We start from the raw sequence: 12,999 nt of genomic DNA, 5'->3' as shown, positions 1-12,999 counted from the left end.
TTGTCCAAACATCCCCTATTACAGATATCATTACTGGAACTCAACACAATATAAATAATTACCAGCTAACGTAAATGCTGAATGATGACATCGACCCAGACTTAAATTTTCTTTCTTCTTCTTTCAACAAACCGGCCATATCCCACCAAGGCAGGGTGGCCCAAATAGAAAAACAAAAGTTTCTTTTTTCAAATTTAGTAATTTATACAGGAGAAGGGGTTACTAGCCCCTTGCTCTTGGCATTTTAGTCGCCTCTTACAACACGCGTGGCTTACGGAGGAAGAATTCTGTTCCACTTCCCCATGGAGATAAGAGGAAATAAACAAGAACAAGAACTAGAAAGAAAATAGCAGAAAACTCAGAGGGATGTGTATATATATGCTTGTGCATGTATGTGTAGTGTGACCTAAGTGTAAGTAGTAGTAGCAAGACATACCTGAAATCTTGCATGTTTATGAGACAAAAAAGGACACCAGCAATCCTACCATCATGTAAAACAATTACAGGCTTTCATTTTACACTCACTTGGCAAGACGGTAGTACCTCCCTGGGCGGTTGCTGTCTACCAACCTACTACCACAGGACGGTAGTACCTCCCTGGGTGGTTGCTGTCTACCAGCCTACTACCACAGGACGGTAGTACCTCCCTGGGTGGTTGCTGTCTACCAGCCTACTACCTAGAAGACTTAAATTTATACAATCTAAATCCCAATCAAAATTTAATGGAAAGTAACTGCCTCTTATTATACAGCATCACAAACTAGTGCTGTCCTAAGTAATGCCAGAAATATTAGTTTTCAATTACAATATTAGGTCCCTTAGTAAACATTATGATGACCTCCTGGCATTCCTTGATTTCCTAAATACAGTAGACCCCCGAGTTTCGTGATTAATCTGTTCTAGAGAGTCTGCCGACTGGCGAAATTCACAATTGGCAAATCTATTTTTCCCATAATAAATAATGGAAACCCAATTAATCCATTTCAGACAGCCAAAAGTATTAACAAAAAATAATCTTTTTAAAGATTAAATATAGATTCACATACAGAAAACAATGACAAATAAATATAACGCACTAATAAAATGGATAAATGAACATTTAACATCACACTTAACCTTTATTGATTCTTGTTGGTGTAGGAGGCAAGAGGAAGGCGAGTTTATTATGCTTCAATATGATGCTAATATCATCTCTACGGCTTATTTATCTATCACAATTCATCTAATATGACATTATAAACAATATTAATAACACAGAAACATGATATATACTCTAGAATGAATAAAATATGTCATAATGTATGAGAGGAGTAAATGGTGTAAGTGTTGTTGTTGGGTTTAAGGGCCACCACTGTGAGAAGCCATGTTAGTGGCGGTGGAGGCTTTGGCCACCACCACCATCACACTTAAACAATGTACAGTGGACCCTCGAGTTTCGGCGGCATCGACTTTCGTGAAATCTGACTTTCGGCAAGTTTTTTCAGCAAAATTTGGCCTTGCGGTTCGTGATTAGACTCGTGATTCGGCGACCGTCCGGTACCTGTCCGCCCGTCACTGCACACACAAAGCCAGTCTCCCACGCCATTCACACTCAGTGTGCCATTGTTTACCAACACGTGACGATCACCCCACGGGTTCATACGTAATAATTCATTGTTTTTTGTGATTGCAACTGCTAAATAAGTCACCATGGGCCCAAGGAAAGCTAGTGCAAGCCCTTTGGTAAAGAAAGTGAGGAACACGATCGAATTCAAGAAGGAAATCATTGAAAAATATGAGAGTGCAAACATTTATGGATGAACTTCACCCTAACAAAGCTGTTGCAGGCCGTATTGGCAACATGTACAATGACAGTGTTGTGTCCCACTTTAGACAAATCTTAAAGAAATGCCAGAAACAGAGCTTTCTGGACTGATATTTTGTGAGACAGGGTTCCAGTAACTCTCAAGTTGTTCCCAGTGCCAGTGTCTTTAAAATTTAAAAACAAAGAAGGGAAGTAACCCCAGATAAAGACTTCATACCTGAAGTCCTAATGGAAGGAGATTCTCCTTCCAAACAATAGTGTACACCTTCCTCCTATCTCCTCCTCCCGTCTTCCATCCACCCAGAAGTCTTCAGTAAAGGTAAGTGTAATGTTGTTATTATTTTTTATATGCATGTACTTGATTTCTCATTGTTTTCAGTATGTAAATCTTTATTTAATTTGAAAAAAAATATTTTATTTTAATATTTTTGGGTGTCTGGAACAGATTAATTTTATTTCCATTATTTCTTATGGGGAAAATGTTTTTGCCATTCAGCAATTTCGACTTTCGGCAGGCTCTCTGGAATGGATTAATCACGAAACTCGGGGTCCACTGTATGTAATTTATAAATAAGAAATATTCACATTTTAATTTATAAATAAGTAAGTTTATTCAGGTGTACACAAATACAGTTACATACATAGATTATCATACATAGCAGCATATGTGTAAAGTACCCAGGATAACCCAAAAAATTCAAGAGTGACATATTTCTGTTGGTGTCCTTTTATATTTACTTATACAGTGGACCCCCGCATACCGATGGCATCACATAACGATTAATCCGCATACCGCTTGCTTTAATCGCAAAAATTTTGCCTCGCATACCGCTTAAAAACCCGCTCACCGATTTTCGTCCGAGACGCGTCCAATGTGCGGCCTGAGCCACGCTCACATGTTCCGCCGGTGGCATTGTTTACCAGCCAGCCTCCGCGGTAACATCCAAGCATACAATCGGAATATTTCGTATTATTACAGTGTTTTCGGTGCTTTTTCTGGAAAATAAGTGACCATGGGCCCCAAGAAAGCTTCTAGTGCCAACCCTACAGCAATAAGGGTGAGAATTACAATAGAGATGAAGAAAAAGATCATTGATAAGTATGAAAGTGGAGTGCGTGTCTCCGAGCTGGCCAGGTTGTATAATAAACCCCAATCAACCATCGCTACTATTGGTGGTACAGCTGCTGCTGCACTGTCAGCTGCTGCTGCTGCTGTAGCATCGTCTGCTGCTGCTGTACCACCGTCAGCTGCTGCTGCTGCTGTAGCATCGTCTGCTGCTGCTGCTGCTGTAGCATCGTCTGCTGCTGCTGTAACATCGTCTGTTGCTGCTGTAGCATCGTCTGTTGCTGCTGTACCACCATCAGCTGCTGCTGCTGCTGTAGCATCGTCTGCTGCTGCTGTAACATCGTCTGTTGCTGCTGTAGCATCGTCTGTTGCTGCTGTACCACCGTCAGCTGCTGCTGCTGCTGTAGCACCGTTGTTGGTGTGGCTTATTGAGAATACCAAGAAACAATTAACCCCAGAGGATTTGCCACCCAGGATAACCCAAAAAAGTCAGTGTCATCGAAGACTGTCTAACTTATTTCCATTGGGGTTCTTAATCTTGTCTCCCAGGATGCAACCCACACAAGTCGACTAACACCCAGGTGAACAGGGAAAAATGCCTGGAACTAGTGCTCATATTGGTGAATTTAAAGCCAGCAAAGGTTGGTTTGAGAGATTTAAGAATCGTAGTGGCATACACAGTGTGATAAGGCCTGTTCTGGAAGAAAATGCCAAACAGGACCTACAGTACTCAGGAGGAAAAGGCACTCCCAGGACACAGTGTCTCATCAGTCATTGCTGCATCTTCAATAAAGGTAAGTGTCATTTATTCTTCATTTAGTAGACTAGTACATGCACAATATATACTGTGCATGTACTACTCTACTATTGTGCATGTATCCTTCTCTTTGTGTGTAGGAAAATGTATATTTCATGTGGTAAAATTTTTTTTTTCATACTTTTGGGTGTCTTGCACGGATTAATTTGATTTCCATTATTTCTTATGGGGAAAATTCATTCGCATACCGATTATTTCGCATAACAATGACCCCTCTTGCACGGATTAAAATCGGTATGCGGGGGTCCACTGTATTTACTTTTATACTTTCACTTTTATATTTACACTTACCTTGGAGGAGATGTTGGCAGAGGTTTAGGGTGGTGGAAGATAGCAGGGTGGTATATGTTCAGCAGTCCTATACACATCCAGCAACATTGGAGAGTTACTCTCATGTTGTTTTTCTATCGCTTACTCGCTTAACTTACTTGCTACACTGTTAATTCTACACTTTATCGCTGGCTGGAGCTATAGACTTTATCGATACCTGCTGCTTTAGTATCATACATATTGTAGAATCACTGAATCACTGCAGAAGGCACATTCTCCCCTCTTTTTTCCTCCTCTACCTTAGTACTTTGCTATGAGTTTTTTCTTGAATTCTACTGTGTTTCTCACCTTCTTTACCAAAGGGCTGGCACTAGGAGATTTCTTTGGGCCCATGGTGGCTTATTTAGCAGTTGCAAGCACAAAAACAGTGAATTATTATGAAATGTGTTGTATGAACCCGTGGGGTGATGGTCACATGCTGGTAAACAACGGCACACTGAGTGTGAATAGTGCAGGAGACTGGCTTTGTGTGCACGCTGACGGGCAGATACGTACCAGAAGGTCGCCGAATCACGAATCCAATCACAAACCATGAAGCTAAATTTTGCTGAAAAAACTTGCCAAAAGTCGGATTTCACGAAAGTTGTGGCCGCCGAATGGCAGGGGTCCACTGTACAACCTTCTGTATTATTCTCACTGAAGCCTGGCTTAAGCAAGATGCAATAGACATCTTCACACTACAAGGATATACAGCAATCCACAACTGCAAACTGTACCAAATTAGGGTTGGTATTGTCATCTATTACTCTAATAAACTGTCATGTTGTAATACCACTTTCTATAGTGATGAATATGGAGAATACATTTTTGCAAATTTTTATTATTTTTATTATTATTGACACATTGGCCATTTCTCACCAAGGCAGGGTGGCCTGAAAAAGAAAGACTTTCATCATCATTCACTCCATCACTGTCTTGCCAGAGGCGTGCTTACACTACAATTAAAAAACTTCAACATTAACCCTTTGAGGGTTTTGGTCGTACTAGTACATCTTACGCGTAGGGGTTTTTGACGTACTAGTACGCATAAATTCTAGCGGCCTCAAATCTCGCAGGAAAAGGCTGATAAGCCTAGATGTGAGAGAATGGGTCTGTGTGGTGGGTGTGCGCAGTAAGAAAAAAATCTGGGACCCAGTGGTGCATTGTGGGAATGCCATCATAGTACACAATTTCCACCGTGCCCTGCGGTAAGAAGTTCCTCACTCCTCGGCGAATTGGGACACTTTTGTTCCCCAGTGACAGTTCTAATACAGATGGAAGTGACAGTGAAGATGAGTTTCAAGGTTCTGGTGAGGTTTTGACCGAAACTAATGACCATAATATGGGTAATAGTGAGGAAAACCCAGACAACCCACAGCCTTCCACCTCTGGTGCTGGGCCGTCATTCAGTTGTACCAGAATCAAAGAGGAAACTCCTATTTTCCAAAATCCCAGACTCAGATGTGAGCATTGGTGATGATAATGATAGTGATTATGAACTACAAGCTCTTCAAACTTGTTCCAAGAATGGAGGAGGAGGAGGAGGCAGAGGAGGAGGAGGCAGAGGAGGAGGAGGCAAGAGGAGGAGGAGGCAAGAGGAGGAGGAGGCAAGAGGAGGAGGAGGCAAGAGGAGGAGGAGGAGGAGGAGGAAGAAGAGGAGGAGGAGGAGGAAGAAGAAGAATACGTAATGATAACAATAATACATAATAATAATACATAATAATAATAATACATAATAATAATAATAATAACAAAAAGATTAGGTGATGAAAGATTGAATATCAGATTGGAGGGAGAGAGTATGGAGGAGGTGAACGTATTCAGATATTTGGGAGTGGACGTGTCAGCGGATGGGTCTATGAAAGATGAGGTGAATCATAGAATTGATGAGGGAAAAAGAGTGAGTGGTGCACTTAGGAGTCTGTGGAGACAAAGAACTTTGTCCTTAGAGGCAAAGAGGGGAATGTATGAGAGTATAGTTTTACCAACGCTCTTATATGGGTGTGAAGCGTGGGTGATGAATGTTGCAGCGAGGAGAAGGCTGGAGGCAGTGGAGATGTCATGTCTGAGGGCAATGTGTGGTGTGAATATAAATGCAGAGAATTCGTAGTTTGGAAGTTAGGAGGAGGTGCGGGATTACCAAAACTGTTATCCAGAGGGCTGAGGAAGGGTTGTTGAGGTGGTTCGGACATGTAGAGAGAATGGAGCGAAACAGAATGACTTCAAGAGTGTATCAGTCTGTAGTGGAAGGAAGGGGGGGTAGGGGCCGGCCTAGGAAGGGTTGGAGGGAGGGGGTAAAGGAGGTTTTGTGTGCGAGGGGCTTGGACTTCCAGCAGGCATGCGTGAGCGTGTTTGATAGGAGTGAATGGAGACAAATGGTTTTTAATACTTGACGTGCTGTTGGAGTGTGAGCAAAGTAACATTTATGAAGGGATTCAGGGAAACCGGCAGGCCGGACTTGAGTCCTGGAGATGGGAAGTACAGTGCCTGCACTCTTAAGGAGGGGTGTTAATGTTGCAGTTTAAAAACTGTAGTGTAAAGCACCCTTCTGGCAAGACAGTGATGGAGTGAATGATGGTGAAAGTTTTTCTTTTTCGGGCCACCCTGCCTTGGTGGGAATCGGCCAGTGTGATAATAAAAAAAAAAAATAATAATAATACATAATAATAATAATACATAATAATAATAATAGGTAATAATAATAATATGTAATAATAAATGTTCACCCATGACAGTAACAAGATAAGGGGAGATAACATCTGATAAGTGCTGACGTTTGATGAGGGTAGAGCTGATGCCAAAAGATGAGATGAACATCGCCCTCCCTTTGTTTTTGCTGGTATACTAACATTTCTGTCTGTCTATTTGCCTGTCTGTCAAGCTCCCTGTCTATCCATCTAGCTCTCTGTCTCAGAGAGCCACAAGACTGCGTCATCACTTTTACTCACATCTTCAAGCAGAGTATAGCACTTTGTCTGGGTTTCTTGGGTTATCCTAGGTAATTTATACTATGTATACTTGTATTTATGTGTACCTGTGAGACAGAGATAGACAGACAGATAGAATGAGGGAGAAAGATAATTAGATAGAATGGAGGAGGGGAAGCAGCATCCGACCCCATTGTTTTGACAGGCCGGAGGGGGAAAGAGTAATGAGCCAATATGTCACTTTGACAGCTGCCGACTCCTTGTAATTTACACTATGGATGAGGAGAAGAAGGAGAAGGAGGAAGAGTAGGGGGAAGAGGAAGAAGAGGAGGAGGAGGAAGAGTAGGAGGAAGAGGAATAAGAGGAAGAGGAGGAGGAAGAGGAATAGTAGGAGGAAGATTAGGGGGAAGAGGAGGAAGAGGAAGAAGAGGAGGAGGAGGAAGAGGAAGAAGAGGAGGAGGAGGAAGAGGAAGAAGAGGAGGAGGAGGAAGAGTAGGAGGAAGAGGAAGAAGAGGAGGAGGAGGAAGAGGAGGAGGAGGAAGAGGAAGAGTAGGAGGAAGAGGAAGAGGAGGAAGAGGAAGAGTATGAGGAAGAGTAGGGGGAAGAGGAGGAAGAGTAGGGGGAAGAGGAGGAAGAGGAAGAAGAGGAGGAGGAGGGTGGAACACTAGTACACTGGTACTGGTACACTAACATTTCTGTCTGTCTATTTGTCTGTCTGTCAAGCTCCCTGTCTATCTGTCTATCTGTCTAGCTCTCTGTCTCAGAGAGCCACAAGACTGTGTCATCACTTTTACTCACATCTTCAAGCAGAGTATAGCACTTTGTCTGGATTTCTTGGGTTATCCTAGGTAATTTATACTATGTATACTTGTATTTATGTGTACCTGTGAGACAGAGATAGACAGACAGATAGAAAGAGAGAGACAGATTGAAAGAGATAGAATGAGGGAGAAAGATAAAACACCATTGTGTATGACACCATGTTTCAGAGTTCCACAAGCTGCAGAACTAATAGGAATATGTTCAGTGACTGTATATTGGTATATATATTATAGAACAATAATAATAAACAATGTTTTGTATTGTTCGTTTTTGTAAACAAGTTTTGTAAACAATATATTGATAATTATGTTTGTGTGCTTATTGTGTTGTATACAACGAGTGTATATATGTACATTGCACCTTACTTTGGTCTCATAGGCCACATAAGTTATGTGAAAAAATAAAATAGTGAAAAAAACAACAAACCTTCAAATACAAGTAAATCAAAGTTTACCGGGTGAGCGGCAGTCGCCGCTGTTGCCATACGCGGCTCATTTTCTGCAAACTTCATGCATCCATATCTCCGTAAGTATTGATGGTAAAATTTTTTTGTTTATCCTATAATGTTCAGAAAAAAAAACTCTATTTTTTCATAAGAAAAAATAATTTTTTTTTTTTTTGAAATTTGGCCGACCCTGAGAACGAGTTTCGGAGAGGGCCTGTCGACCCTCAAAGGGTTAACACCCCTCTTTCAAAGTGCAGGCATTGTACTTCCCATCTCCAAAACTCTAAGTCTAGCCTGCTGGTTTCCCTGAATCCCTTCATAATTCCAGCAGGCCGGACTTGAGTTCTGGAGATGGGAAGTACAGTGTAAATTTTACTATAAAAAATCTTGAGACCCCTATAACAATTGGTACCATATACTGGATGCCTCATACGAACATCCCAAATTTTAGGGATAGACACTAATAACAAACAATCAAATGAACAAGCACTACCTTCTCCTACCCGGACACTTCAACATTAACCTAGGCCTAACAGATGACCAACCAGTAACTGATTTCATTAACAATATGAATAACACACTACTCACACCAACTAGAACAAAACCAACCAGGCTAACTGAGACAAGTGCAACCATAATTGGCCATATATGGACAAATATACTAGCTTCCCTTAAATCAGGGATAGTCACAGACATTACTACTGACTACTACCCCACCTTCCTCCTAACAAACATCTGTAAACAACCATTGGAATATAACAAGTTCTCTTTTAGACTCCATGATGAGGCATCAATAAGTAACTTCACAACAGAGCTAAGTATAGTTGACTGGACTACAGAATTTTCCAATGCCAATGGTATTGATGATTGGATAGATATATTTCTTAACAAATTACTTAGACTATATAACAAACACTGTCCCATTAAAACGAAACATTATGAATAAACAGCTAGGTTGCCCATGGCATACTAAGATCCACTGATAAGAAACATCAATATGAAAAGCAATATAGACAGGGCTTAATAAACAAAGATATTATTAAATATTTTGCATTAGTCCTCAACAAACTAATAAGAAAGGCTAAGCAACTGTGTTATTCTAATAGATGCACTGAAACAAGAGGAGATGTAAAAAAGACCTGGAAGACACTCAGATTCTGGGCATGCACAAACTGAAAAAAACTAGGGATATTTTTTGCAGTGAAACTACACATTACAAACGACTCCCAAGTGTATGAGAATAATAACTGAACTAACACACTTGTTGTTTGTTCCACAGGGCAAGTATATAGAAATTCAATTCTCAAGAGGTGGAGAGCCCCTTGGAGGACGAATATCTAACTTTCTGTTGGAGAAGTCCAGAGTGCATTCCTTAAATGCAGGGGAGAGGAGCTTTCATATATTCTACCAGATATGTGCAGGTGCTACAGCTGATATGAAGAGTAACCTGGGCATTGCATCTCCAGACTTTTATTCATATTTACTCCAGAGCGGCGTTTATAAGGTTGATGGCACTAATGATGCTCATGATTTTCAAGAGACACTGAAAGGTTAGTAATAATTTAATTTATAATTGTGTAATTTGAATTTTATAGTGTGCAGCTTTGATATAAATGGTACAAAGAGTCAAGGTATTGGTCAAATTTGTTGGTGCTCTAGTCAGTGAGAAACTTATAAAATTTGAAATAAAACAAATGAATAAATTATTTTCATTAGGCACTGTATATAAATGGAGACTGAAAGCCAGCCATTGTTTGTTGCTGCACTTATCAGCTGATGTCAGTTTTCTGCCAATGCTGCTGTGTTGCTTTTGTTATTAAATATATTGTTTTTGTTATTAAAAATATTGTATAAAGTTACCTTCAGGTTATGTGTATAAACTGTATATGAAGCACAAATGAATTTCATATTCAGACTTGGGGTCCCCTCCCCAAGCTATCTAATTATATTCTCAAATCCAAAAAATTCTGAAATCCGAGACACTTCCGACCCCGAGCATTTTGGATACTCAGTCTGTATTGCAATGTGTAAGAGTACATACTCTTGTGATTGAGAAAATTGTAGGTGGAGTTCCTTACATGCAGCCGTCTGTTGACTGCTTATTGCAACATGTGTTGATAAGGAGCAACTAACCACCCAACTTATACTTTCTGTTTTTTGTTTATTGTAATGCTTTATTTTGAAATTATTTGTGTGTTTCTGTATATCACACTGTTCAGTGATATTCAGCATACAAAATATTTTCTTTGTTTTGTTAGCCAGTTGGGTGGTATATAAATACATGTAACTATAAAAAAAAATTGTTAAAAGCTTTCATACAATATAAATATGCAATAAGATCATGGTAAACAGGTGATATCATAGTATGCGGAACAACCATTGTGAAAAGAATAGTGAACTTTCAAGTGCTTAAGTGATTTCTTACATTATCAAGGAACTATATATAAAAACAAAGGATTACCAGAAGGCATATAAAGGGGAGATTACACCTCACAGTCAACATACAACACCTGAACCTTTTATGATGATGCAGTGAGGTGGTTAAGGACCTGTCAGACATAACTTATGTTCTACCCAAGCTTTAAGATTTTAACTTGCCAAATATATCTTAAATTCTTCCCAAATTTTATAAATTATAAATGAGTCTAATTTGTATAATCCTAAACCAATATTCATATTAATTTCAAAGCTATTTTTTATGAAGCTTGATTCTGTTATTGTATTCCTCTCAACCATGGACCTGCTTGATACAACTTTTTCGGCCTTTTCAAAATCATTTGGATTGTTAAAATCTCTTACAAGAAGTTCACTATTCTTTACATGGTGGTTGTTCTGCACAATATAAATGTACTTATATTTCCCACTTATTGTGTGCCACCTTAAATTTTTACTCAGCATAGAATTTTATTTTTCTTAAAACTGTTGCTGTGAAATTACCCTTTTTTTAATTAGTAGTCTTTAAACCTAATTAATGTAATGAATATTTTCTAGCAATGACTGTGATGGGCATAGCAGAAGATACACAGATGGATATTCTCCGCATTGTTGCAGCAATTCTTCACATGAGCAACATTTCGTTCAATGAAGAAAATAATGCATCCTTCATCACTGATCCAGGCTGTGAGTCTCACCTTCATAGTAGTGTACAATGTAATGACATTAAGAGACAGAAGAAACATACATACAGTGAGACCACTTGGGTATTATTAGCTTTAAATTAACCCCTTGACTGTTGAAACCCCAAATCCTGAGGTGTCTCCTGATATCAGAAAATTTTTGAAAAACGAAAATAATTTTTTCTTATGAAATGATAGAGAATCTTTTCCCGATGGTAATGACACCAAAAGAATGAAATTTGATGGAAAACTTACGGAATTACGCTCTTGTGAAGTTAGCAACCTCGGCTACACTTACGAATCGGCGATTTCAACCAATTAGAACCCTATTTTCGGCTAATTCCATTGTCCCAGTCGACCAAACTCATAGCTATTTCTTGAGAACTCCATTTGTTCTATCAATTGAGTACAAGAAACTGCCCATTTACCAATTTTAACTTTCCAATAACGTGGTCAGAAATTTGCAATTTGGCCAATTTCACGCAAATTAAAAAATATGCCAATTTCAAAATAGGGTCCAAAATGAACAGTGCAGACATTCCTGGCTCTAAAATAACATTTTTTTTGTTCATCAGTCATGTCTCCAGGCCCCTCTGATATTACTCTTTGCTTTCTGTTTGGAATTTTTCTTCAAACCAAACAAATAGAGGATTTACTGTTATGCAGACTACTGCAATATTGTAATGATTGTATAAATAATGTCAACCCATTCATGACTGCATATTAGAGTGGCTACTTGGACATTTATTAGACAATGATGTCATTTTTTACTTTTGAACATTGGCAAAAATCAAACATTTCTCCTACTTTGAGCTCCATTTCAAGGTACTTTTCATAATAAAACCAATCAAAATCACCTCTATTTCTATACTATGTTTTCCATAATGAGACCAAGAAAACGAGAATACAACCATTAATACTATACGAAAATACACCACAAAGTCAGTGTTTTAATCCAAAAAAATGTTTGGAGTTTTTTCTCATTATGCACTGCGTGCTGTAGGATTTTTTTTATATGGTGCACACTCACCACACAGACCCATTTTCTCACATGTGGGCCTACCAGCTTTCTCCTGCTTGATTTGAAGCCGCTAGAATTTTTGAGTATGTATACGTCAAACACGGTGGCTCGTAAGACGTATATATATGACTGAAACAGTCAAAAGGTTAATATTAATCTTAAATTAGCTTTAAGTGATTCCTGATTTGCCCAAAATAAATTGCATAACTAGTAGCATTGTAAAATGCTGTTATTCACTTTGTAATTCATTGAGTTAAGTAATTTTTATAATAACTCTGCAGAGCTTTGGTTGTATGAACTCAAACTATTGATTAATTTTCTGAGAACAATTAGAGGAACTGTATTTATGTAGGTCAGTTTGTAAGAGAGGAAATAGAATTAATTGTAATGCAGATAATTAGTAAAGACTAAGGATTAAGGATTTTACAATGTGTAATTACAGTTTTGATTTGGTAAGTACAAATAGAGCCACTATCATGCTGGGGCATTTCGGGCAGACTAAACCTAATGTTTAACAGACTATTTAATACTAGGCATATATAACATAGTTGGTTCGAATTGAACATCGTTTTTTTTTATATTTAAAGAGAGGTAGTTAATGGTTTAACAGTAATTGAATTTATAATTGAGATGAATTGATTAACAGGTTGCAGTATTATATTTTCGCACATT

At 38.9% G+C, this 12,999-nt stretch overlaps 1 protein-coding gene across 2 annotated transcripts in view; it reads left to right on the top strand.

Annotated features, from left to right (window-relative positions):
- The window catches only part of LOC128706544 (unconventional myosin-Ie), a 701,146-nt gene that overhangs the window by 541,545 nt on the left and 146,602 nt on the right, over positions 1-12,999 (top strand). For both annotated transcript variants that reach the window (XM_070089967.1, XM_070089969.1), the window contains 2 exons: positions 9,470-9,740; positions 11,182-11,310. In XM_070089967.1, the coding sequence (XP_069946068.1) occupies positions 9,470-9,740; positions 11,182-11,310 (400 nt within the window). The remainder of the gene's footprint in view (positions 1-9,469; positions 9,741-11,181; positions 11,311-12,999) is intronic.

This window comes from Cherax quadricarinatus, chromosome 3 (assembly GCF_038502225.1).
Source record: "Cherax quadricarinatus isolate ZL_2023a chromosome 3, ASM3850222v1, whole genome shotgun sequence".
NCBI classification, from domain to species: Eukaryota; Metazoa; Arthropoda; class Malacostraca; order Decapoda; family Parastacidae; genus Cherax; species Cherax quadricarinatus.
The sequence above is the reverse complement of the archived record's forward strand: the minus strand, read 5'-3'. Positions and strand labels throughout refer to the sequence as shown.